Below are 27,297 nucleotides of genomic sequence, written 5' to 3'. Positions count from 1 at the left end.
CATTATAACTGAAGCTAAAAACATGGAAACCAGCACAATGTAATATTTTTTTAAGGAAAGCAAGAAACAGGTGTTTTAGAAGTTCCTATTATGCAAAGTAAAGACCCACATTGCTGTAGAGTCCTTGTTGAGTAGAATGTAGAATTAACACTATTAGATTCAATGTTGCTGGGAGGTGATGGCGCACAACTTTAATCCCAGCACTCAGGAGGCAGAGGTAGGTGGATCTCTGTGAGTTCTAGGCCAGCCTGGTCTACAAGAGCTCATTCCAGGACAGACTCCAAAGCTACAGAGAAACCCTATCTAAAAAACCAAAACAAACAAAATCAAAAACAGAAAATAGAGAGATTAATACTTTAACTCATTTCCTCCACATTGACTCTCAGATATCAAAATAACATAATAAAAAGGCTGAGAATAATATAGATTATTAAGAATAAATGAGGGCTTTGTGCAAAGGGAAGGATTCTCCTTGATACTCAGGTCTGTCTCAGTTCATGGCTACTCTTCTCAGAGTTTATTTGCCCAGTTCATGCTTGAGTCTGAGAATTTACTCCAAGTATCTTCCTAAATAATTCCTCTTATCATCTTAGTAAGTTCTGGTGAACTTTTGTTACTGGTCTAAAAAACTGCATCATTAGTATAGGCAGAATCTATAACCCAACACTTGGCATTATCTTCGTTAGCTTATTCCTACAGTGTTTTTATTCCGATATTGCTTTTATTTTATTTTTTGATATGGTTCTGGCTCATTATGCAGCACTGGCTGTTCAAGAACTCACTATCTACTTTGTAGACTAGGCAGGCCTCAGACTCACAGAGATCCTCCGCTTGTGCCTTCAGAGAGGTGGGATTAAAGGCATGTACCACTATTCCGGATTGCTTTTTCCTTTTATTTCAATGTTCCAGTGTCTTCTGAGAAGCTGTCTGGAGTCCGTGTGGTTTGTTCAGTATTTCTCTGTTGTCATTACAAAATACTAATAGACTTGTCAGACTTAACAATTAAAAACAAAAGGCACTCAGTTAAACTTGAATTTCACATAAATAAAAATTATTATTCAGATAAAAAATAGTTTTCCAAGTATTAGGCTTGTTTGGGGCATACACTAAAATGATCTTTTTTTTTTAAACTCAAAATTCAGCTAAGATACTGGGTTTATAAACATACATTATATGAAACTATGGTCTTTGATTGATTAAAAACACAATATCTATCACATAGTTAGAAATAATCTACACACTAAATATGTATTCTTTAACTAAAATAGGAACACTACAGGTTATATATAGTTGTTTTGAATTATTAATACTAACTAAAGCTTAACAAGGCAATAGTAAGCTATATATATATATGCAACTCAAAACTCATGTAATGTGACACCAACACCTTTCTGGTCTGTTAAAAATAATTATATGTGCAGTGTGTGATGGCCCACCTTTAATCTCGACATTCAGAAGGCAGAGGCAGGTGAATCACTGAGTTTGTGGTCAACCTGCTCTATATGACAAGTTCCAGGCCCATTAAGTCCACACGGTGACACCCTGCCTCAAAAAAGGTTTTCTGTTGTTTTTTCAAGACAGGGTTTCAATCACAGGCCACCCTCAGTGGAATCAAGGATCATAAGGATCCTAAGGAAAAACATCAGTAGCAAGAGGAACAAAACCAAGATGGAGGTCAGTGGTTCCCAAATGCTAATCAGAGGCTTGGGGGGGTTATTAGGTCACAAGTTGCTGAGATAGACTGGAGGTCTTTGCTTGGGTTGATGTCAGAATCTAGGAGATGGAACCTAGAACCTTGCGTAGAGAACGTGCACTCTGACATTGAGTTGTGTGCCCTGCCTCCTAGGGTTTCTTACTAAACAGGTCTAGAAGGTAAGATTCCATTCCTCGAGCTCCTAGCTGTTTTGTCCATACTTTAGGTTTTGAAGGAACAATCTGCTTAGCTTGTATCAATTGCAAAATGAAAAGAAGCTATCGATCTTCTAAATATCAAATATTGACTTAAGTCTTTAGTTCTGCTGATGCAACCAAACAGCTTATTTTACAACTTGCCATGATTTGGAACAAACCGCAAAGGAAACCTGGCCCAGGAGACCACAGCGGCACACTGTGAGAAACCACGCACATGCTAACCATTTTCTCCCATGTACTTTGCGTTCTAGACTCTTTCTCTTTCGTTCAGCCTTAGTCAATGCCGTCACTTTGTTCTCCATTTTAACAGGGCCCTGTTCTCCTCTCTAACTCCTGGCCAGAGTGGCTTTGTTTATTATGCATAGACCCCATCTTCTACAGTGAACAAACCGTCTCTCCCTCTCCATTTGCCGCTTCATTTCCCGTCTGCAAAATGCTTTCGGGACTCTGCAGCTGTCATCTGGGAAACATCACAGCTTTCCACAACAGGGGGAAGAAATTGCTATTTCAGCACCAGTGATTGGTCTTTTGGCTCTTTCCTGGAGAAGCAGAGCTGCCAGTAACAAATCTCAAGCCAGGCAGCTTCATGAGTATAACAAAGCAAGTAGGCATTGAGTGGGCATTTCAAAGAGAGAACCATAGGATTGGACACTGCTTATTCTGCCTACTATAAAATTCTGCCCAGGGACAGGAGGACAGCCTGTCACCTTTCGTGAGATGGGGTGCTGTCCCTTCCACCTGGATTCAGTTACTACAGCTGCTTCATGGCTTTTCTGGTGTCAGGCTAATAAGCTGCTGTCTACTCCACCCAGAGCAAAAGGAAGGGAACACTTCCCAAATCAAACCTGCCAAAGTTTCTGCTCACCCCTCAATGTCTCAAGACTTACTAAACGCATACAAAATAAAGACAGCGACTTAGTTTTATTTGTCTGACAAGCAGTTTTTATTTAAGCAGTAGCATCATGTATGAGTCTAAATTTGGACTTATTCCTCTTATTCCCTTCTGTAAACATGCCACTATATTCAATTTCACATTTCTTTCTTTTACCAAATATCCAGTTAAATCTGCCCCTGTTCAGGGAAAGTCCATTCTCCATGACCTCAGGAAATGTTTCAGAATCACCAAAGTTCTCATTGCTCATAAGGCCTGGAGTGCAAACAAAGACAGGGCAGATTTTCATCCAAAGATGCAAGAGAGCTGGGTACCTTGCTAGACCTACTACAACGTAACACAATTGTACTTTCGGAAATATGACTTCAAATGTTGAATTTACTCCTTTATTTCACTCTATTTGAATATTTTCCAATCCTAGACATGGATGTTGTCCCAGACACACAGGATTCATAATTACACACTCTGTTTCACTCTAAATCCCCTTTCCTTTGTGATAGTGAGAAATATTTAGGTGAGAAGCTGATATGCACAAGAAACAAAATGCAGTGGTGAGAAGATTAGGTTTGTAAAGCAATCACAAATTCTAGTCCTGGAGTTCCCACAACCCAGTTATCCAATTTTCTTTTGTTTGAAATCATTGAGTTCAATGATTTCTAATTTAATTTAATTAGTTTTTAATTGAATTCAATGATTTTTAAAATTCTGTTTATTCTACCTCTGGTGTTTTACAGATCAAAATTTAAGGTCATCCAAGTCTTGCATTTATCTGTTTGGAAGTCAAGAGCACACCTCAAATGGATCAAAAGGCCAAATTATTTTTTCTTTTTCTTTTCTTATTAGGAATTATTTTTGTGCCATCTTTTCTCATTTTACACAGATATCACTGTGTAAATATTCCTTCTCCACCTCTTCCTGCCTTCTCCTCCCCCATCTACTCCTCAGAGAGGGAAAGGCTTCCCATGGGAAGTAGACAAAGTCTGACATTTCACTTCAATGGAGTAATACTCAGAAGTAAAAAATACATTGGCATCTTGAAATTTGTTTGCCAAATTATTCTTATTTCTTTTCCTTGGAGAACTCTTTCCTTCACTTTTCATCTTCACCAAGTTAAATTATTCTAAGGCCAGAAATTCATGCCGTGGGAGGGTTGTTTGTCTCCTTTTCCCTTGGCCATTCATCTAGTCTAACACACACACACACACACACACACACACACACACACACACACACACACAAACACACACGTGGGAGGGGAGAGAGAAGAGAGTGGGAGAGACAGATAATATTCTAGATCTCCTCCCCTACTAATTCCTCTAGTCCTGGCTCTTACTGTCATCTAGATTCTAGAAAATCTCATCATTGCCCTTCTTGACTCTTGTACTGTCTCCTTGTAACCCCTTGTGATAGTTACAGTTTGTCTTGCTGGAATGAAACACCATAACAAAAAAAATTGAGGTGGAAAGGTTTGACTTGACTTATACTTTCATTTGTAGTCCATCATTGGAGGAAGTCAGAACAGGACTCAACAGGACAGGAACCTGGAGGCAGAAGCTGATACAAAGGCCATGAGACTGCTGCTTATGGGCCCGCTCTCCACAGCTTGCTGAGCCTGCTTTGTCTCAGAACCCAGGACCAGGAATGGATTGTCCCCCACCCCCAATCCATCACTAATTAAGAAAATACCCCGCAGTCTTGTGTGCCACGCTCTCAGACGATGATAGTTTACGTCAAATTGGCACAGACTCGTCTCCTCAGTCCTTTCCTAACCTATCGCCAGAATCTTGTTACTGATCGCTGTATCCTAAATTTGCTAGTCTTCAATCATTTCCAACTGCCGATGGCAGACTTTCCAGCATTTAAAATTACTAAGTCAAGCTCTATTTGCAAATTAAATCTTGTTCAGAAGCCACAGAGCATACAGTTATAATTATTTAAAGTCCCAGGAAAGGCAGGGTTTTCATGATTTCCGCATCAGAGAAAAAAGGGGCACGAGAACAGGGCTTGCTGGGCAGTCTTAACTGTTTCTCTCCGGGGCTTCTGAGAGCACCGGGGTCAGCATGCCACAGACAAGTGGGCAGAGCCCGTTGCAGAGGGGAATGTGGGTAATACCTTTTCTTCTTCAAGCTTAGAGCCCCAGCTGGAAAGAGTCTTTTTCCAATCCCCAGAAAGGCTTGCTCTGGGCTTCTGGGAGCAAAGCTCTTTGGGATCTGAGGAATAAAGACTGGATCCACCTGCCTGTTTAACAAAGCCCAAAGGCCTTCAGAAGCCCACAAAGTCTTCAGCAATCTGGTTGTTGTTTACTGCCCCAGCCCTGTCTCTTGTTATATGTTAGTTTGCTCAAACATAGCACAGATTCATGGTATAAGCCCGTCCTAAGCTAGCTAGGCCACCTTTAGATTTCAGTTGTCTGTCAAGTATCCTTCACCTCCTTTTCAACGCAGCTACTCACTCTGAAGTTGTTTTATAGTTTAACTGTAGACTTAGAAAAGTGAGCTACTAAAATTTCATGTAAATGTTGTGGCACAGAGGGAATGTATTGAGAAACAATTGTTTTAAGAATATTAAAGGAACCTTCTTCCAGCATCTAAGTTAGCTGAGATTTAGAGGGTCATATCGATGTTCATCAGGTGGGCAGAGAGGGATCCTAGCTTCTGGAACTGCTTAGCAGCTGGTAAGAAAGCATTTCAGGCCTGGAAGGCCTGCAAGGCTTACTAAGGAATTTGGACTTGAAACGGAAGGCAACAGAAGTGATGGTTATACTTAAGGCTAGATTATTGTATTGTAAGAGACCAATCCCCCTCCCACACACACTTGCCTTCATGTAAAGAAGATGACTTAACTTGGTTTGGAAGGAAGGGCAGAAGATCACATGGGCTATCCTCAGAGCAGAGGGTGAGCCCCTCCACCCCCCGATCTTTGGCATTAACGGGGTAAGAGGGGATAGAGAAGAGTGCTTATTAGGAACTACACATGTCACTACAAATGTCACTGGATTACATGTGGGAAGAGAGGAAAGGGAAGAAGCATTTACTTTTATTTCTATTTATAAATTGTGACTCACTCGGGAAAGTCCACCTTGTTTACTTTTGAATGTCTAGCACCTCCAGGGGTGCCTGGAACAGAGCCGGCCTAGAGTATAGGCCTGGTAAATAAATAAATTTAGCAGTGTGGTAGTTAGTCAGTGACATCTTTGCTGTGCATAGCCACACCTTCTCCAGTCATCCTGTGCCACAGTGATGCTCTCTTGTCATCCCAGTCTCCTTGGCATAAAAAGGACAAACTCCAGTGTATTCTACCTGAGACACAAACTATCCTTCGTGGTCACATTCACATTCAAGGAAAAACCCTAGTTAAAAGACAAGGTCTCCACAAAGGCAATTGACCGCTAACAATAAAATCTCAAATATCGCTGCAGCCGTGTACATTCAGCCAATAAGTACCAAGCATCTACTACACAGCGTAGGGTACAACAGAATCCAAGGGAACAATTTTGACCTGGGCCACAGACCCAGGGAATAAGGTAGAGGATACACACAAGATCATATGCCAGGGAGAGCAGCTCATATTCTCTTACATATAAAAACAATTCCAGCTTAAGAATGCCTTTCCATCATTAGAATTCAGGTATTAGTTTTAGAGTTTTGTTGGTCATTTGCATGACTATTTTGATATTTAACATTCTATTTTCATAGAAATAACAGAAGATAATAAAAGAATTGAAGGATCCTAAGGAGAGGACTCCTTACGGTTGTGTCCCTTATTGTGACATTTGCCGTTAGTTAGGGGTGTAGGAGAGGCTCACTAATACCCGACCAACTTGGGAAGAACACAGAATCTCAGAAACCAGAACCTTTGCACTTATCCACACAAATACATATTTGATGGTAAGGAATTTTAATGGTTTCTGATATGGTTAGAATCTTTAAGATGAATTTTAAAGTATTTAAAAATTTTAATTGTAAATAGTTTAAAGAATTCAAAAATACTTAAAACCATGAACTAAATGCTATGGTGAGTAAATTAATTGGTTGTTACAGGAACGTAATCTTCAGGCTTTGTGAAGTTCAAGAACACATGCAGTATATTTATACTTCTTTGGTCTGACCTACCATATTCCTTCTACCCTGACTTGAACGCAGGTTTCCTGAGAAAAAAATCCTTGTCTGTAACTTTCCCAGCTCCTTAGACAAGAGGGCACAATTATCTATCCATTATCTCGTAGGTCTTTGTTTCCTTTGTGTCTACATCCACCAGTTGCATCTATTTCCAACAAATACAAGCCCATCTCTTCTTTCCATCTCTAGTACCTTCACTATGCTGGAAGCCACCAACACTTCTAGTACCATCTTCATGAAGGCAGAGGTCCTATTTTCAGATTTAAATATATGGCCTGAACATTAGTCTTCATAATCGAATGGAATGGCATCAGAATGCCCTAGGAGATTGAGGCATAGTGAGAATTAACTGAGGGGAGAGGATACACTCTGAATATCTGCCTTATTATCTGTGAGCTAAGGGCTTACATGGGCGGGTGGGGGGCGCACAGAAAGACAAAGCCAGCTGAGTGTAAATGTTCTTCTTCCTCTGATTCTTGGCTCAATATGATGTGAGCTGCTCTTCTCGGCTGTGCCTTCCTGGCTCTGATAGACTGAACCCTTTGAAAACTAGAACCAAAATAAATCATTCCCCTGGTTAAGTTTTTCTGTCAAGCATATGGTTTTTTTTTAACCACTGCCCTCCTTGCTACTTCATTCCATCCTCCGTGGCCCTACTTTTGTTCCTGATATACACTTGGCTCATTCATGCTATAGGACAGTTGGACCTGTTGAGTTCTCAGCTTTGAAAGAATTTTTCTTCATTTGGATACATTATTTTGTCTCTAATATCTGGCCTTAAAAACAATCCCTTTCAAAAAGCCCAATACGACTCCTTAACGCAAAGTAGCTATCAAGTATGCGTCAGTGTTACTTTCCCTTGTCATCTGTAGAGCATGTATGACTGGTGCATTTCTCTCCCTCAGATATGTTAGAGACAAAATTTACATTTTGTCATTAACATTTGTCCACAGAATTATCTAAGCACACGACAACTAAATATTCTCTAACATGCTGTGGCATTACTCAAAATCAAATAAACAATGAATTCTTTCTTTATAATAATATAAAAATAATCATATATCAATATTGTACATTGTGTGTACTTGTTTATTTTTTTAAAAATTAAAATAGTTAGCTTTTTAGAGAAGAAACATTGTCTTATTATTTCATCTATAACTAATAGGAAAGGGCTAAGTACTTGTTCAATCAAAAGTGAAATAACATCAGTGTGGCTATGGGACAAGGCCAGTTCAGGCACCCTCTCCTGATGAATATCTTGCATATATATTACCATAGAACCTTCATCTGGCAATGGATGGAGATAGAGATGGAGACCCACATTGGAGCACTGAACTTAGCTCCCAAGGTCCAAATGAGGAGCAGAAGGAGGGAGAACATGAGCAAGGAAGTCAGGACCGCGAGGGGTGCGTCCACCCACTGAGATGGTGGGACTGATCTAATGGGAGCTCACCAAGGCCAGCTGGACTGGGAATGATGGAGCACGTGGTCAAACTGGACACTCTGAATGTGACTGACGGTGGAGGCTGACTGAGAAGCCAAGGACAATGGCGCTGGGTTTTGATTCTATTGCATGGACGGGCTTTGTGGGAGCCTTGTCTGCTTGGATGCTCACCTTCCTGGACCTGGGGGAGTGGGGAGGACATTGGACTTCCCATAGGGTAGGGAATCCTGACTGCTCTTTGGCCTGGAGAAGGAGGGGGAGGGGAGTGGGGAAAGGGGAGGGAAGTGGGAGGAGGTGGAAATTTTTAATAAAAAAAAACAAAAATGAAATAACAGTATTATTGAATAAATGCATGAACAAATTAACAGGAAAATATTGTGTTGGGCTTGTTAGTAATGGAATATGTATCATTTTGCTGCCCAAATTTGAATTCTGATAGCTCAAAGATCTTCTTAACTTCAAACCTATAATTACTGGAATGATTTGATTCTGGCAAAGGTTGTGAGCAATTCCCTATATAGCAGATAATGTTAAATTGCCTGAAGCTACTAATTTCCAAGGGAAGATGATTGGCAAGGTTGTTCTCTGACCTTTCTCAAGCTTTAAAAATCAGCTGCTATTGTTTTTGTGATTTTAAATTTTCCAAACTCTCCATTTCTCCCTAAGCTTAATCACATTCCACAACATAAACTCAAATTGATTTTGTGATGAACTCTCATGACATATTTTGAAATTTCTGGTGACATTTTGTGATCCCATGAAAGCAAACTGGCTCTCTCTTTACAAATATATGTTTGATCTCTTACATCTTTCTCCAGCTACAGACAAAAATACAGAGGCCTGGGGTTGGAGGCGTGGGGATAAGGGCAAGAAGAAGGTCACCCTTGCTTACAAAGATCATCTGACTTTTCAGCATATGGTCCATTGAAATTCATAATTTTCTCTTCAGAGTACAAAGCAATCCACTGTTGTTAGGATTTGGGCTTTTTTAGCATGACCTTATAACTGTCAATGAAACTTCATTTGTGAGCATAAGTGAACAGAGGATTCTATAATAAGTTTTGTGGCATTACTTAGTAAAAGAAGTGTCTGCCCGCAAAGGTAGAGAAGCTTCCAGAAGATAAGAGAAAGCAACAAGTACAGTGACACACTTTCTTTTGGCTCCTGTGACAACTGTACTGGTCTCTGATGGTGATTTCTGACCACTTAGCAGTTTTCCATTTATGAAACATGCCAACCGCATCTTCTCTTGCACACATAACCACTAGAAATATGCTAGTTAGATACAGTTCTATTTTCAAATGGAAAAGTTGGGTAGATATGGTTTTATTTGTCTCATTGAAAACAAAAATTCCTACTGTAATTACATTTTCATTGTTTCAGAAATACAGATAGATGATTTAATATATTGAAGTGATTTTATCAGCCATACATTAATAATAATCAGAAGAATTTAGGCTTAAAGAGATATTTAAATATTTAAAGTTTTATAGTCAGAGAATTTGGGAAAACATAATACTTTATACATGCATTTTTGTTTCATATAACTCTCTGGACATGGAGAATAAGGTCTAACATTACAATATATCAGGCTAAAGCTCTGAGAGAATATATAAAAGAAACCTAAGTTCAAGGAGGAAAGTGAATGACAACTTAAGCAGATCTTGCTATTCAGATTTCCTATTGCAAGCACAGCCTCCAACCAGCATATAGTTATTGTCCACTGGAGGTACGTGAAATAGTGATGTCATAGAGGAATGGTGTTCTGCAATTTACAGAAGGCCAGAAATTAACATTCAATGCTAATGTTTATATTCAGGATTAAACAAGATGCTATTTTGAAACATACAAAATGGAGCTCTGTTGGGGATTTTTTGTTCGTTTTGTTTGTTTTTAGCACTGAAGACCAATTACTTAGAGGAGATCAAAGTGGAAATGTAGAAAGGGTTGATCAGAGGGAGAAAAGCATAAGAAAGTAGGAGCTAGGAACTGTATTCCTAGTGCTGGATTTATGGACCAAGAAGAGGTTTAAACAGATTTGCTTTGGTTAAATGTCCTATACTGGTAATGTTAGTAGATGTGTTTTCTGTTATTTTTGGTTGGGGTATTGTGAGAGACTTAAACTGGAATTCTACAAGGAAGGATTGTGAAGGAAATCCATAGAGAGGCTGTGCACAAAGTGCTCTTCTGATAGGCATGGCTCATGCTTTGTTTATTAATTGTGACTTTTCTGAAAAAAATCACATCTATAAAACATTTGAATAACTCGAGAGTGAATGAAGAAAGACTGGCTTTGGAGATGTAGGCTACAAAAGAACTAAGTTATCAAATGATGTCTTTAGAAAGTTAAGAATTGTTGTATTTGCAGTATTGGAGAGTACAAGATCTACCATAAGAAGAAAAGAGTGAAACACATGTGTTTGTGTCTCATGAGCTCTTTGCACCTTTAGATGTTTCCAGCTTTTCTTTTTCAATGTATTGGGTGATTTAGATTCATTTTCAGGAAATTATGGAGGAAAGGAAGGTTTTGGAGATGCCTATGTACAAGAAGAGGTAAACCTGGCCAGGTGAGGGTAGTGTCATATTCAGCGTCATTCATGTGTGGTGACCCAGATCATTTGAAGAGTCTCTCAGCATTTCAGTCTTCTGTCGCTTTATAAAATTCATTCTGCCCTCTAATAGGAAAGCCAGATGTGGAGCTGTGTGAGTAATCCTAGCCCCTAGGATGCTGAGATGGGAGGACAGATGCTGAAGACCAGCCTGGGCTGCAGAGTGAGAGACGGAGGGTAAAGGGAAGGGAAAGGAAGAGGGGAAGAAGGCTGGAAGTCAAGGCTGAGATTTTTCCAGGCAGTTGTGACAGAAAAGACAAAATGACGACAGCATGAATCGCAGTAGTAAATGTGCAAACAGACAGACAAGTCTAAGAGCAAAAAAACTCATGGTTCCATAGCCTAAAGGGGATCGAGGCTGAAAGAAGTGGAGGAATGAGGCTTTTTACTTTGAAAGGTTTACATGCTGAGGAATCATGTTCATTCACACAAGTTGGTACGATCGGAAGAGCAGTCACAGGTGTCAAATCCTGTAATATGTAATGAAAATTATTTTAGTACTGCTAGCGAACAATTGCTTTTCAACTTTGTTAAAGGCAAAAATTAGAAATCTTTTATTTAATGGGCGGATTAATCATCAAGTCATTGCTCATTATGCAAAAAATAATCATTGCATATCAGCAAAAAAAAAGTATTTCAGGTTTTTCTTTTATGTCTAGGCGATGAAGCATAGCCGTTTTGGGGGTTGGCACTGTGCACGCTTTTCCCTGGAGAGTGGAGAACAGCAATGGTATGAGCCCGAGTGTGAACAAAGGAGTTTCGGGTGGCTGCAGCCGCCCTTTTGGGCAGGTGAACTTTATTGAAACTTCAAAATGAAATCTGGTCAAATAGTCACAGAAATATAAATTACTCAAGCAGGAAGGCTCTGCTCAAACTTACATTCTGAGGTTAAAAATAATTCAGAGTGTCATCTTAAGTCATTATTTTTTTTTACTCACTCTCTCACAGGGCAATAGTGAAATTGTCCTAGTTTTTCTCCTAGCAAGATTTCTGACACTTCCAAACCATTGTGTCCAGCTTCCCGCTCAACATCTGCTCTCAAATTCCTCACCAACATCAGAAACCCAAGGTCGCCCAAAATGGAACCATTGAGTTCTGGTCCAACTCTGCCTCCCCTCCAGGCTTCGCCACTTGCCACACTTCACAACTCAAAGTCATCCCAACACTGTGATGGGATCTTATTCTCCACATAAACAGAGATAACCATGTGAGGAGTGCATGACCCGGGATCCAGGGCAGAGAAGATACAGAGGGTTTATTAAAGAGAATAGTTTCCTCATAATATTAGAAGTTACACCAGTGTCACTGCCCAAACATTAGTGGAATCAATGCGTGTCAAAGTGGAGAGAGGAAATCCACAAGGCTTCAGCTCTACATAAAGAACTATAGGCATTATGTATACTATAGGTTATACTTAGGAATAAGTACACACACACACATACACACACACACACACACACACACACACACACTGACATTTTTCCTGTCTGTCTGCAGGCTTTGGACACACTCTCTTGGCCTAGAGCCTTCACCAGTCTCAGCCACTCACTCTTGTGTTTCAGCTTAAACACCACCTCACTGCAGGCTTCTCTTGAGCTCTCCGGGCTAGGGTAGACGATGTTCCCAAGCCCAGTCTTTCAGAGCACTGCACACTTCCCCAGTGACACCCACTCTTTGGTCCTACATCTACTACTGCTTGACAGAGAATGGCTTTCCTTAAGGGTAGAGATTCTGGTTCTTGTTCCCTTCTTGATTCCAGCTCTGCGTGCCCTCACACACAACAGAAAATCAATACATCTGTGCATAACAGAGGCTGAGGGGAAAAGATGGCAGATTCTGTGTGTTTAATGAATGTTTGCTATGTATCTTATATTTATCATATCCAAAGATTTGCCCACTTCAATGACATGTCGCTGAAACAGATGACAGCCATCTTCTTCAAAATATCTTCTACACAGCTTTGAATTTTCTGAAACCATCAACTCTCATTCTTTAAATACAAAAACACCGATTTGATTCATCCTGACTATTTTCTGTTTGCATATTGATGCCGTGACCTGAGTGTCTGAGAGATGGCAACGCAATGGCCATGAGGACATGGCATAGAAAGCATCTTCAATGACTCTGATCAACAGGAAGTCTTAAAATGAAGCTGCCATACAGATAGGTATGACTTAGCAATACTACACGTCTAAGATAATGGCTGTTAACTCACAACACAGACATTCATTATTCAACCTGGGCATGAAGCTGAGAAAGTATTCTTTAATTCATCCTCTTCTAGAATAAAGCAACATTGTTTTTAAATTGTCTGTCTTTCTCTTTTGTGATTTGTTAAAACTGGACTATAATAACTAAGGAAAGGAATTGAAGGTAAGGAAGAAATAAAATTGTATCAACATTATAACTATCACTGGTGTATTACATTATAAATTATAGTCCTGATGTTTATGTTCAAATGACCGCATTAACTTGTATAACCAAAATAACTTGGACAAAATGAGTTTTCACAGACTAACTCTAGCTCACTGAGCTGAGGATATTTGTGAGTTCTTGGTGAGTATTGGAGCCACAAGAATACTGAACATTACTTCCATTGTAGAAGCTGGCTTATTTTGGGGAAAGCTTATCTTTCTTTTTAAAAATTATTTTCTTTATTTTTATCATTATCATCTGTATCTTCAGTACTGAGGAGGGGGTAGAGAGGAAAAGGTGGGATTCTGAAGTGCAGTGTCCAGTCAGCCTGGGCATAGCCATATAGTTCAGCTTTAGCGGAGGCCTTGTCTCAAAAGTGAACATGGAGAGTGAATGAGGAAGACTATGGATGTCAGCCTCTATCCTACACACACACACACACACACTCATACACACAAGTGCACATTCAAATACCTACAGTGGTAAGTACATACACCATAACACAATGTAACACATATAGCATAACACACATTTGTACACACAAACACATGCACACATGTATGCACACACACATGCATACAGACACACACAGATTACACACACACACACACAGACTTACACAGATCCAAGTGTAAACCATATACCTACAGTGGTAAGCACATACACCATACATATCACATAAAACATAGAGTATAACACATATACACAAATTCACATTCAAATACCTACAATGGACTTACAAATAACACATACAGAATAACACACATATGAACACACATACACATGCACACACACATGCATACAGCCACACATTGATACACATACAGACACACACACACACAGACTCACAGGCTCACACAGCTCCAAGTGTACAATCATATATCTACAGAGGTAAGTACATACACAATAGATACCACATCACACATAGAGTATAACACACACACACATGCACACACACATGTATACACCAAAAGAAAAGATAAAAAAAATCCATGTACTTAAATGTGAGAATACAACAAACAGATTGATTGGTGATGGGATTATTAATGCTTTTAACTTACGAAATACATGTATTTTCAAAGATTTCTGCAAGAAACATGAATTACTCTTGAATTGTCTTCTAGAATAAAGCAACACTTGTTTTTATATTGTCTTTCTCTTTTGTGATTTGTTAAAACTAGACTATAATAAGTAAGGAAATGAATTGAAGGTAAGGAAGAAATAAAATTATGGCAACATAATTATCTTCAAACACAAAGTTACTGGATTCTTATTATCTTGATACCGGGTTGTTAAATGACTAGATTGAAATACACACCAATCAGTCATCTTCTCACAAGATGATTAACATGCCACTTTGATAAATACAATTATTAAAGATTTACTTTTGTTTTAAGTGTGTGTGCGTGTGTGTGTGTGTGTGTGTATGTGTGTGAGCGTGCGCACGCACACATATGTGTCTGCATGCGGGTATATTCACATGAGTGCAGGTGCCTCGGTAGGCTACAAGAGAGTGTTGAGTTTCCTGGAGCCGGGTGACAGGTGTCGCTAAGCCATCTGATGTGCATGCTCGGAACCAAACTTGGGTCCTCTACAAAAGCAGAACATGCTCTCGCTTCTGAGCCATCTCTCTATCCCTAGTGCTTTAAGTTTTAATATTTTGGTTGCATGTTGTGTCCATAGATTCTTAAGTATATGCCCAGTTAATCATATGCAAATAACTGTCGCTACATGCTATACTGGGAAAGAAGTGGGCAGATTTTGAGTCTCAGCCATTTATAAGTAAATGAGCATAGTGAGGTCTTTGTAATAAGATAAGAGAAAGACTGCTCTGATTAGATTTAAATTTCTCTTATGGATAAGATGCAGTACTGAATGTTATAATGAGTAGACTAATGAATGAACCAGAGAACATTAGACACACAGAATACTCATGTATTAAGGGGACTTAAAAAGTCTCATATTTTCTTTCCTAAGATGCATCTGTCAATAAAATGGCAGTCATCTAAAGCAAATAATTTAGGTATCATTAAGATGACAGAGAAATAAACATTGCAAACTCAATACAAGTAATCCTGGAAGCCAATAGCACTATAGGCAACATATGTACCTATTAATTTTAGTTCTATTGGGCCTGAAAACTAGGAGCATATTTCCTGTATCATACTTTCCAGTTATCATTTATGGGATTAATATTCATGGTCCTTGTAAGAAGAATTTATAAACTCAGGCCACGCAGATCCCTTGAGTTTGCTCCTATCAAAGCCAAGTAGATCTAGCTGGGAATTGCCAAGCCAAAGGATTGGACTGTGCTTTTCTGGCTATTTGAACTCCTCCTGAGTTCATATTCGCAGAGCTAATGATGCCAGCCTGGCACACAATACTAGGCTCCAATGGGCCCCAAAGAAATTATGTTAAGAAGTAGGTGGAACTTTGGTATGTAAATTGTAGCACCCAAGTACATTTTTCAAGGGCCTTCTCAGGGGAAGAAGGAAGATGTGTTTGGGGAGGTGCTGTGAACGGAGAGTGCTCTCCAGATGCTGAAAACTCCTGGTGTAACATCTGTGACTTTCAATGTCACCTTCTCTGCAAAACTAAAGTATGATTTGTTTTCCCTGGTGAGGTGGTGGTCACGAGTAGGGTAGATCATATAACAGATGCCACAGAGGATGAGAGGTACCCGGTACCCAAGGTTTCCTGGTTTGCAATAGCTTAGAAGACCATGTGAGACTACTTTTGAGCACTGTCTCAGCTTCCACCAACATCGGTGTCAACCTGGTACTTACCATTATATAGCCTCAGTGAAGCTGGGTCCTCTCCCCAAGTGAACTTTAGTGAGCCTCTTCTCATAGAGGCTTTGACCTTGGGATTCAGGGTTCACCCTTATTAGATTTGTGTGGCTGTTTTTAGGAAGAATCCTGCCAAAGCAGCTTAGGAAGAATCTCTCAATCTGGTATTTGATCACCAGAGCCTTCAGAAATAATCCTGTAGGTCAATTTAGCAAGCATCTCTCCTCTTACCCCAGTGCTTTCTCATATCAGTTTTCTGTCTACCAAACATGACCCTATGCCTTGTCTGTAAATCTCCATTTCTCTATGTGGGATTTAGACACGATCCCATTTCTATATTGAAGGCTCTTTTCCCCTATTGCAATAGTCCTCAAATACATCTGTTCCTGTCAGTTTAACTACTGCCTTGCCTTGGCTCTATTTGTTTTTTTATTCCAGTGGGGGATCAGAGTCAGTAGCTCTACCACTTTTATGATTTAAGCATCTAAATGTTAAGCTTATTTGCAGTGATGTCACACTTTCAGGAATGGCAACATGCCTTCTTGAGAGGTTATTGGAAATAAATAAGAACCAGTGGCATGACATGTAAACTTAAAATCAACTTTTGGCTATAAAAATGCCTTAAGGACTAGGTCTTCTGAGAACTGGAAATTCATTCTGAGCAAAAACTTAATTTCCTGGCCATGGTAATAATATTCTGAACTTCTCAGATTCGCAACAATCATCAGACATCTAGAATATAATTATGGAATGAAATACGCTTCAAGTTCTTCCACAGTGATCATTTTATGGATAAATATGGTATGATGAAGAAGGTTCTGGATCCTTCCTAGGGCCTTTGAGTTATGGAGGGTCTCCAGGTCTTCCACTTCATTAGAGTAGCAGAAGGTTCTTTTAGCTTTTACTCAAATCTAGTTGCAGATGTAAAGACAATGCAGAAGTTTCTCCCTGTGCATACAGCACGGGCTAGAACTGAGTTGGAGCTTTAGAGCCCAGGAAACCAATGTAAGTGATATATACACTGCTTCTGCATCTTAGCAACCCCATCATCCCTCTGGGAGGAGGCAATATGCTAATCTGTCTTTTCCTTTAGTCTAATTAGATAAGTAGATTTTATGAGATAGTCTGGATCAATCCTTGGGACGTTTAAAGGAACACAGCAATTTATTTTCAACTTTGGAAACAGAAATGCTACCTATTGGATAGTACCTAGAGTGTGGGCATTTTAATATCTGGGGCATAAGGTCAAATACCTGCTTGCATGTTTAGGAAATGGTATAAGGCTTACTTGCTTATATACAACTACTTATATAGATATGGAGCCTGAACCAAAGTGTGCTCTCCCTGGTAAGAGGACTCAAGAACTCGGTGAAGGTGAGGTGCTATTGTTGAGAAAGAGCTTAAATTTGGGTGAATAAAAAGGATCTGGTTAAGCTTCAGGGATGAGAAGGAAATGATCTAAATATAATTAAATTTAAAAATTGTTTCAAATAGTAAAAAAATAAGTTAAAAAAGAACTGCAGTGAATCATAGATTTCAGCGGACAACATGAGGAAGCTATTTGTAAATTTTTCATAGCAAAAAGAATGGCAGAGTAGGTTTTATACTTAAAACTTTATTAGGGTATAATGTACAAGCTTTTCTCTTTTTTAGGGTATATAATATAGTGGTTTTACTTAGCACATCCACAGAACAGAAGAGGTTCAGTGTAATCACAGGAGTCTTTATTAAAAGGATGTGGCAGTAGGAGTTATAAAGCGGGGAATCACAATGGAAGCTTCAACTACTCTGCTTTGAGGACAGAAGACATGTTTATGAGGCAATGGATGCAAGCGCTCTTCAGAAACTGGGGGTAAAATGGAATAAAACAAACATAAACAAGAAGAAAACCAATGCTCTCAGAGAGCCTTTAAATGCCCTGTCAACGTCTTGTCCGAGGAAGCTTGATGTTGGACTTGTGCCATGTACTGTCACAGAACGGCACATCTGCATTACTTGAAGCCACAAGCCCTGACAACTTGTTACAGCGGGGGCAATAGACTGGCACAGATGTAATTCAACTACCCTCACACTGTGTCGTTTCTATTGTTGAGTTGTAACAGTTTTTAAAGATTCTGGCTACAATAAAATTATCAGATACATTATTTGAAAATATTTTTTTCCTGGTTTGGAGAACTGCTTTTTAACCTCGATCATGTATTTTGAAAACAAGGAAAGTTTTTAAGTGAAGTCTGATTTATCTATGTTTCTGTTTGTTACTTTGCTAACATATTAGAAAACCATTGCCTAATTTAAGGTCATAAAGATTTATTCTTATGCTTTTAAATTTTCGTATTTTTCTGAGGCAGGGCTTCTCTGCATAGCCCTAGCTGTTCTGGAACTTACTCCATAGACTTGGATGGCCTTGAACTTGCAGAGATTCACCTGCCTTTGTCTCCGGAATGCTGACATTAAAAGCGTGCACTAGGATGCCTGGCAAGCTTCAGAGTTTTAGCTTATACATTTAGGTTTATAAATCATGTTGAGTTAATGGTTGTATACGGTGTGAGATTGGGACACAGATTCATTGTTTGGCGTATAGAGACCCAGAATTCTAAAAACAACAACAACAGACTTGCTTGCCACAAAAACAGTTCAATCGTCTCGTATCCAAATGTGTAGTGAGAGGCCGGATGGGAGAAATCCTGAAGGCATGTCTGAAGCTCTAAACGGTGACAGGTGGGTGCCTGGTGTCCTCACAGATGTGCAGGTGGAATTATCACTTAGACATTTTCTCATGCAATATTAAGATGCTGGGTACATCCTGTTGACAGTCACTTTACGGTTCCTTTAGAAAACAGGTTTTCTTCTTTTCCAAGTAGGTTGTCCCCACGTGAAGACTGATGAGGCAGTGAGGGTAAACCAAAGAAATGAGAGGACTGTTCCCACTTCCTCAGTTTTATGTTTTTTGTGGCTAGAGATGGCTGGGGACAATCTGTGAGTCATCTGAAGTTCCCGCCATTCCCCTTTCTAAGGCGGCCACTGGTACCGTGTGCCATGAACAGAGGAATCCCTCTTCAGTGGGATCTTCTGCTCAAAGTCACAGCTGGGTTTGTGACCTGCTTTGACAGCAGAATAACAAAGAAGAAAAAGTTGGCTTAACTTCGAAGCCACCCAAAGTCTCCACTTTGGAATGGAAAATTCAGCCTGATCATAGTTATGCGAATGCCATAATCGGTTGACTTAACAGTAAAAACTGAAATGCTGTACAGAATGACTCAGGAAGTTCCTATCTGCAATCACAGACATTCATGGAACTGCAAAATAGAGTACACTCTAGTGGTAAGTAATGTCTCATATTATTTCACTTGCTGGCAATGTTTTACTTCCTTAGACTGTCTGAAAGTGTGTTCTTCAATGTAAGGTTCACACTATCATGCCAGAAGATTCGCATTGTCCAACTTGGTGCCTGTGATTTTTTTCAGACAAAAATTCAAAGCGAGGTTTATTTTCTCTGCTTCTAGCTATATAATATCTTCACTTTCCCGTGATTACCAATCTTTATTCATTAATCCTTTCAACATTTCTGTCTTTTCCTCTTCTCTGTTTCCCTCAATCTTCCTTCCTTCCCCGTTTCACATGTTCTTATCTTAAATAATTTGTGACTTAATGTATATGAATCAATGAGACCACAAGGGTATGACTGTTGCAGGACAGAAAGAAAGATAATGTTGTAGTTTACATATAGGGAATACATTCTACTCAACTTGTCAGTAGGGTGCGATCTCAGCACATTAAATTAACATTTCTGTTTGAAATGAACATGCTCATTGTCTTGGCTTGTATAAGCACTCTTGCTTGTAAGCAGACATAGAGCTAATAAATGAAGCAATAGACCTAAAGAAAATAACACTTTTTTTTTCATTCTGTCAAGAAATAGAAATGATCGTGTCGAGGGCTAGGAGATTAAATTGTGTCACTTGTCAGGAAACGGGCAAGCAGCCCTCCTCTGCACTTTGTTTTCATGCTGTGGACAGGTTTAATAAATGCACCATTGTGTAAAATGTCATTGCTGCACGGCCAAGCAAAGGATGTCGTGTGATAGCTCTTCCCTAGGAAGACATGTCAACATTGGTCATTGGCAATCTGGGGACATCAAACTACACTGAAGGCATTTTACGTTTCAGATCCAAGGGCAGAAATAAAACACATTCTTCAGAAGATGGAAATGTATCTATTTTTCCCAGAAGGAAAATTAATGACCTTTCTGTCACATTTTAATTTTTAACGCCAAGGAATGCTATCCAATCATAGCGACTGCTTCTAAAAGGCAAAATACCAGCAACTAGTAAGTTCTTCAAAGTTCCATATTACTCTTAATCAAATACCTGGAAAGGATGCATAGAACTCTACTACCGGTTACCACTGTATATATGTGAGCATGAAGAATAAAGACAACATACTTTGAGAAATGTTTGATCCACCACAAACTAAGCAAAGAATTTGTACAAGGATTTGGACATTGGGGTGGGTGTCATACTATGAGTTTTCCTAGCACTGTGTTTATTCTTAGCTTTTGAAGGCTTGGGGCTCAAGCTGAGTGTTCTCCTGAGCTGCTGAGTCTGCAGAGAACTGAGTTACTTTGGGAGTCTCACATTTTACCCAGTGTCTTCATGGATCTACTCTTCCATGGAACCTTCTCTATAAGTTTTTTGAGTTCCATGGCCTTATGTCAAATGTGCATATGTCAAGGGAAGCAACTGGAAAATGGGTGGCTTCAAAGGGACAAAGGCCACATAGTTCTGAAACCCAGGTTCTCTTATTCTAAATATTGCACTGTTTTCTAGGAGAACCAATGAGACTGAACCTCACTTTGGAGTCTGGTTTATCTGGGGAGAAATCTACTTCTCAATTTACATTGCTTTAAACCTGTACAACCGTACTATTTTGAGTTTAGTTTAGCATGTAAAAGAAAGTTTCTCATGCTTGTACAATTTCCAGAAACACACACACACACACACACACACGTATGCACACACGCGTGCATATTTACATATTTATATCCCATCATTGCTTAGACACCTACTAGATATCTAGCAGCTTAAAAATGATATCATTTTCATTTTTAAAGTGACTTTTAATATCATGTCATGATATAACCAGTAGAAAGAGGACTCAAAAAGACAGGAACAAGAAACTTGGAAAGGACTCAAAGAATGAAAGGGGGCCAAAGGTCACGCAGATAGGCAGCTAAGGAAAAAGGGGAAGTGTTACCAGCATTTCTTGAGTACCTAATATATGACTGACAAAGCTTTGGACTTAAGGCAATCTCATTGACCCCTCAGCATGTCTTAGTGACATAGCCATCCCTATCGCCATCTGACAGAAGACAGCAATAAGGGAAGTTTCATTCTGCCAAGGTCAGTTCTGGTTGTAACAGGTACCAGAAACCCTGCCTTCCAAGTTTGCACAGTGCCCTTGCCTCAGTGTCTTCAGGACTAGTGCCAAACAAAGCACTTTTTGGAGCCTGTCACACCAGTCCTATATACCGCTCCTGTCACGCTGAGAAAAATGCTTACAGGGCATTAGTGTGGACCTGTGTATGATTCTTTCTTGACAGTACTTCAGACAGCTCATGATTTGAGTCAGGCCATTTTGATGTTTTATGTCAAACATTTTATGCCTTTGGGTGTCACTCTGCCTAGCCTTGCTTTCCTCCTCCATCAAATGAGAGTCTTGGAATTGGTTTCCTCCCCAATTTTAATAATCAATATTTAAACCATAAGCCAGATTTTCTGCTGATAGATGTCTTTGAACTCTAAATGTCTCTACATCAGTCAAGAATATGGGAGAGAGCAGCCTTATAATATTTGAAGGATTTATCAAAATGAAGGGGAGACCCAAGAGTTCTCTTATATAGACAAAGGATGTGCTCTAGACTAAGGACTGGGTATATCTTATTGTTGAAGGGAGGAAATTAGAACAGAAATTTTCAGATTTTTTAATGCACAACCGTGGGAGGTGACATTCACACATAGCCTGGGAGACCAGAATAAAGGCTAATGAACAAAGATTAGAATAAAGGCTATAAATATAAGATATAAATACAAATGTCCATGCATACTGAAGGTTCTACAAATGTTGCCTTTCAGGATGCTATGCAACTTAATTGTGGGATTAAGTTTTCATAAGATTTCCACTCATGACTTCAGGCAACAGAAGCAATTTGTCTCAGAAATGCGATTATCTATTCCTAACTGCAGAGCAAGCAGGTAGCAAAGGAATTGTAACATCTCAAACCCAGAGGCAGCGTTTACTAGGAAGTGAATGGTCCTTCTCTTTCAGATAGTAAACAGTTGAGCCTGCTGATCAAGGCCCATAAATTTCTAAAGTCTCATTCCCATAACCAGTTTGGTTTCTTTTTGGCCTGTTCCACCTTCATTGAAGTAGAGTCTCATGTTGTAGCCTAGGCTGGCCTGGCTACACCTTTAAAAGTCACCTTTTAGCTGAGGCTGTCCTCAAACTCGTGGCAATCCTCCTGCACCAGCATCTCAAGTGCTGGGATTATCAGCATAAATCAGCATACCCAGCCCATGAACACAGGAAATAGAGCCTATCTAGGATTCAGCCCTAGCAAACACAAGCTCCTCTTGACTTAGAAAACTGCACGTCGTGTTTCAAACCCCTCACTGCTCAATGCGGATATTTCATCTCTGAAAATCATTGAGATCAACTTGGAAATTCAATTGTCACAAAGCATGCGTTTCATAGGGAAATCTTTTCTGGGTGAAACCACAGGCAAATGAGCCTGAAAAAAAATGCAACTCTCCTCACTCAGCTGGAAAGATGTACTATCTAATGAAACCCCTGCACCAGAACAGTCTGACAGGGAACACACGACTTTGCCTATTTCAAAGGGAAAATAGCAGAACAGGTTATTCGTGTGTAATGGAAACAGACCGAGCCAGGGTGTGACACTTGTATTCCTGGTGCTCAGGTCACATTTCCCAGTGTGACACCACGCTGGCCAACGCTGTCTTTACCTACAGGACGGGTCTTCACTATCAGGCACACTGACTTCTTCACCAAACCCGAAGAAGGCTTCTCTTAGCTCTTTCCTTGGAGGCCTTGACCACCAGCTCTGGATTTAGCCCACTCAGTCCAATTTCAGACAGAATGGTCCAGAATCAATTTGGCAGACTTTCTTCTCCCTGGCATTACATTCTACCCTTTAATATCTTATTACTGTGGCCTCCCTTCAGCCAGGATCTTGTTTCTTTAGCCAGACTTTGTCTTACGGCTGATGTTTTTTCAAGATATTCTCTCTCTTGATATCTCACTCATCCTTAGCTACATGGTCACAGTCGTTTTTGTTGCATGCAGGTAAGCATCCTTCTTTCTTTTCCTGCTGTAAATTCTGCACCCTAGTAACCCTTCTTGAAAACTCGCCCTTATACTCTTTAATAAGCCTCATAAATTTCTTCCTTTAACATCCCCTGTATTATCCATATCAATTTTCCCTTTCTTCCTCTCTACCTATTCATTACTATCAAAGGCATCCATTCGGCAAGCATTTATTAAACCGCTTATGTCTACATGATAGATGATGTAAAGATATAACCAGGTATGGTGGCATACTATTATAACCCCAGCAGTTTGCAGTTTTAGGCAATAGTACCACAAATGTGAGGGCATCTTTGCCTATATTGTGAGATTTTGTTTAAAAATAATAAAAAAATCTATTGATATAATTGAATCTTCTTGGCCTATATCGATCTTTAATCAGGTAGGGTCATATTATATATTATACATTATTATGTATTATATAATATATAAACTATTTGTAGGATGGCTTCCATTAGCCTCTGAGCCCTGATTTCTTTTGTGTGTTTTCGATGTTGTTTTTAATTCCTGATTGCACTTTATATTATTTATTAATTGCTCCGTGTGTGTGATTGGTATTTCCACAACTTATTTCTAGGTTCTCACAGAGCAGGGCCTCGGCTCCAGCAGCCGCTGCTCCTCCCTGGTGCTACCTTGACTCGACTCCACCCTTAAACTCAGCACAGGCCTCTCCCCAAAGCGAGCTGCTTTTTTCTGTTCTCGCAGATAAATTTGCTCTTTCTCCGTGTTCCAGCTTAGATTGACGCACTTACTTAATGCCTTGTCCAATTATATTTTAAGACCTAGAATCTTGCAATAGGACAGTTTCTCTGACTCTCTCTAAACATCTATAGAACACCCTACAAAGGCTTTTGTATCCATGTCTGTAACAGCATGATTTCCTAATGTTAGGCATGGTGTTGATTCTAGATACTATATTGCTGACTCATTAATTAATATTATCACTCTTTCCAAGTAGACAGAGGGCCCCACGAGGATCAAAGCTCTATAACCTCTCCGCCGCTGTCTGATCCAATGTCACATTTGATAGCTCCCAACATGCATAAATTAAATATGACTTGAAATTTAGCAAGTACAGAGAGGTTTGCAGAGTTACTACAGAAAGCTTTGATAACCTTCAAAGTCCAGAGTTTTAGAGAATTCTCATTCTCCAAAGGTACCAGTGTGACTCCCGGATGCAGCAAATCCACGCCCCAAGTCATTTCCATGCTTTCAGCCTTTACCTGAGTCTCCCGTCCTCTGCTGCGGCACCTCCCGGAATAATCTTCGTAATAAATATGCCAGGGTCATCTCCAATATGGGGATTATCTGTCCCTCCAGCAATACTGAATCCCAGGCCTGAATTTCCCTGTAGGAACAATAAGTGGATATTAAGTGATGTGCTGTCATCTAAAACCTAGCTCCCCTTGCTTTTGGTGTTATCGTGTTACTACTCAAATGGAAACATGGGGCTAGCATTCTTATACACAAAGTCATAAAGCTCTCTGTCAGCAGACAAAGCAAGGTCAGAACTCCTGTATCTTTGCTTTGCAGTAACTCAAGGGGTGGTGTGATTTTTACTTAACAATGCTTCTTTTATGCAGCAATTAAGAGAGCCATAAATTCATAAGAAAGAAAACTTGAAAATAAAGTACACGGGAAATGCAAAGAATCAGATATGAAAATATACATTCGCATGAGGAACAAAAAGAAGTTACATAAAAATCAAGATATATCAGAATAGTGAAATTTGTGTGGCTTTTCCTTTTTGCTTTTGCTTTTGATGCTCTATGGATTATTTGTAAATTAATGGTTCCTAGGTAACACACTCAGACATCAGAAGGCAGGGCCCTTTTCAAGAGTCACATGAAATGTTTTCCATGAGAAATAAGGTTTATTTGCAGTGGCAATAGGCAAGCTGTGTGTTACTTCTTCACCATAGAAGTCTGAGTAGTTCACATTCTAATAAACTTTCATACTTCTTTAGATTACAGTAATTCAATCCAATATTCATGTATCTTCCAAAAATAAGGCATAATCAAAGTTCCCTCAAAATTCACTTATCATCTCCAAACATTTCTTATTTACATATCACCATGGTTACATCCTGTCTGTACAATTGTGTTCTGATGGTTTTTTTCAGTTTATATTATATTTTAAGTCTTTTCTGTATGTGCAGGCACTTTTAAAGTTAACGATTTTAAATGGCAAATTAATATCTCATTGAAACCATATGCTATCATTCTTTAACAGGCCTTTTGATGGATATTTAATTTTGTTGATGCTAGTACAACAAATACAGCTTACTCAATTTATGACTGCTTGATTAAGTTTTACTCTGGGGTAAAAACAGATACAGAGTAAGAGCTTAACACTTAATCCTGAGAAATTAATTAGGGCACTCAATTAGTCATAAAACTTCAATGTCAAGATAAAGTCAGCTATAAATTGAACATTATGCTACAATAGATGTCAAGGTAATGCTTAGCCATATTTATTGTGAGTGTGCTGTGTGTGTACACAGGGGTAGGGTACACTCACGTGTGTGTGCATGAGCAAGGACCAGAGGAGAATGTTAGATGCTTTCCTCTATGATTCTCTACTCTTTCCCTGAGACATGGTCTCACTGAACCGGAAGCTTATGAATTTTGACCTAGGCTGGCTGATTGGCCAACAAGCCCTCCCCGTCCTTCTGTCTTTCTCATGCCCACTGCTGGGGCTGCAGGTGAGTGTGTCTATGCCCACGTGTGCTGCAAATCCAAGGTCTTCTTCCTAGGTGAGCAATGGCATCTCCCTGAGCAGCGAGTGCTCACATACACCTAGCGATCTCTCCAACCCGGACTTAGCACTTTTTGAATTTCTGAGTTTAAGAAAACCTTTAGAGGGCTCTTTCCACAGCCACACATTTGTATTGAAAGCTTAAAATTTAACATTCATTAAAAGCAAGTAAAATCTTACATTTTGGGTGGGCACCATACATGACAGATAATACGATTTGTGCATATGTGGGGACACACCCACACACCACTGAAATAAATTATGAAAAATTAGAATACCTGGAAAGATGGTTTAGTAGCTATGCCGCTCCTTCAAAGGACCTGAGTTAGGTTCCCAGGACCAATGATAAGTAGTTTACCACTGTTTGTAGCTCCAACTCCAGCCACACGAAAACCACAAAGCAGTTTTATTTCACTTGTTTTTGAATGGGTATTATAAAGACAAAAGGAGTGCTCAGAGAATATGGCAGAAAGATCCTTGTTTACTATTGTTGGGAATGCAAATTAGCACAGTCATCACATACAACAATTGTAAAGTCCTCAGCAAACTAACAGCAGAGCTAACAGAAGCATCATTGCATCCACTTCTTGTTATTCACCTGACACCTTTACATCAATGTATAGACACACAAGATGTCTGTCAAGATCTCTTTGCTTCCACACTGTGATCTGCACAATAATGAGCTAGAAGTCTGGACACACTCCTTCAATGCCATCATTAGAGGGTCTGAGGCAAGAGCATCATGAGTTCGAGGCCAGACTGACCAACACAGTAATATTATGCTTGAAATAAATAGCCAACTTTTATGATCAGAGTAAACGTACATCATGGGATCAATGGATAAAGAGAATTTGATATACTATGCTAGTCATCCAATAAAAAGGAAGTGATGTTATCATTTGCAATAACAGAATTAGAGAACACTATGCTAAGTAAAATATACAAAAGACAAAAAGATAAATATTGAATATTCTCATAT

The 27,297-nt window shown here is 39.5% G+C and overlaps 1 protein-coding gene across 27 annotated transcripts in view; it reads right to left on the bottom strand.

The window, feature by feature from the left end:
* The window catches only part of Dlg2 (discs large MAGUK scaffold protein 2), a 1,777,227-nt gene that overhangs the window by 498,064 nt on the left and 1,251,866 nt on the right, over positions 1-27,297 (bottom strand). For all 27 annotated transcript variants that reach the window (XM_085683002.2, XM_085683004.2, XM_085683006.2 and 24 more), the window contains one exon: positions 24,785-24,909. In XM_085683002.2, coding sequence (XP_085539128.1) covers positions 24,785-24,909 — 125 coding nt within the window. The remainder of the gene's footprint in view (positions 1-24,784; positions 24,910-27,297) is intronic.

This window comes from Myodes glareolus, chromosome 24, assembly GCF_982192425.1.
Source record: "Myodes glareolus chromosome 24, mMyoGla1.1, whole genome shotgun sequence".
Lineage (NCBI taxonomy): Eukaryota > Metazoa > Chordata > Mammalia > Rodentia > Cricetidae > Myodes > Myodes glareolus.
Note: the sequence above shows the minus strand (reverse complement) of the source record. Positions and strands in the feature narration are given on the sequence as shown.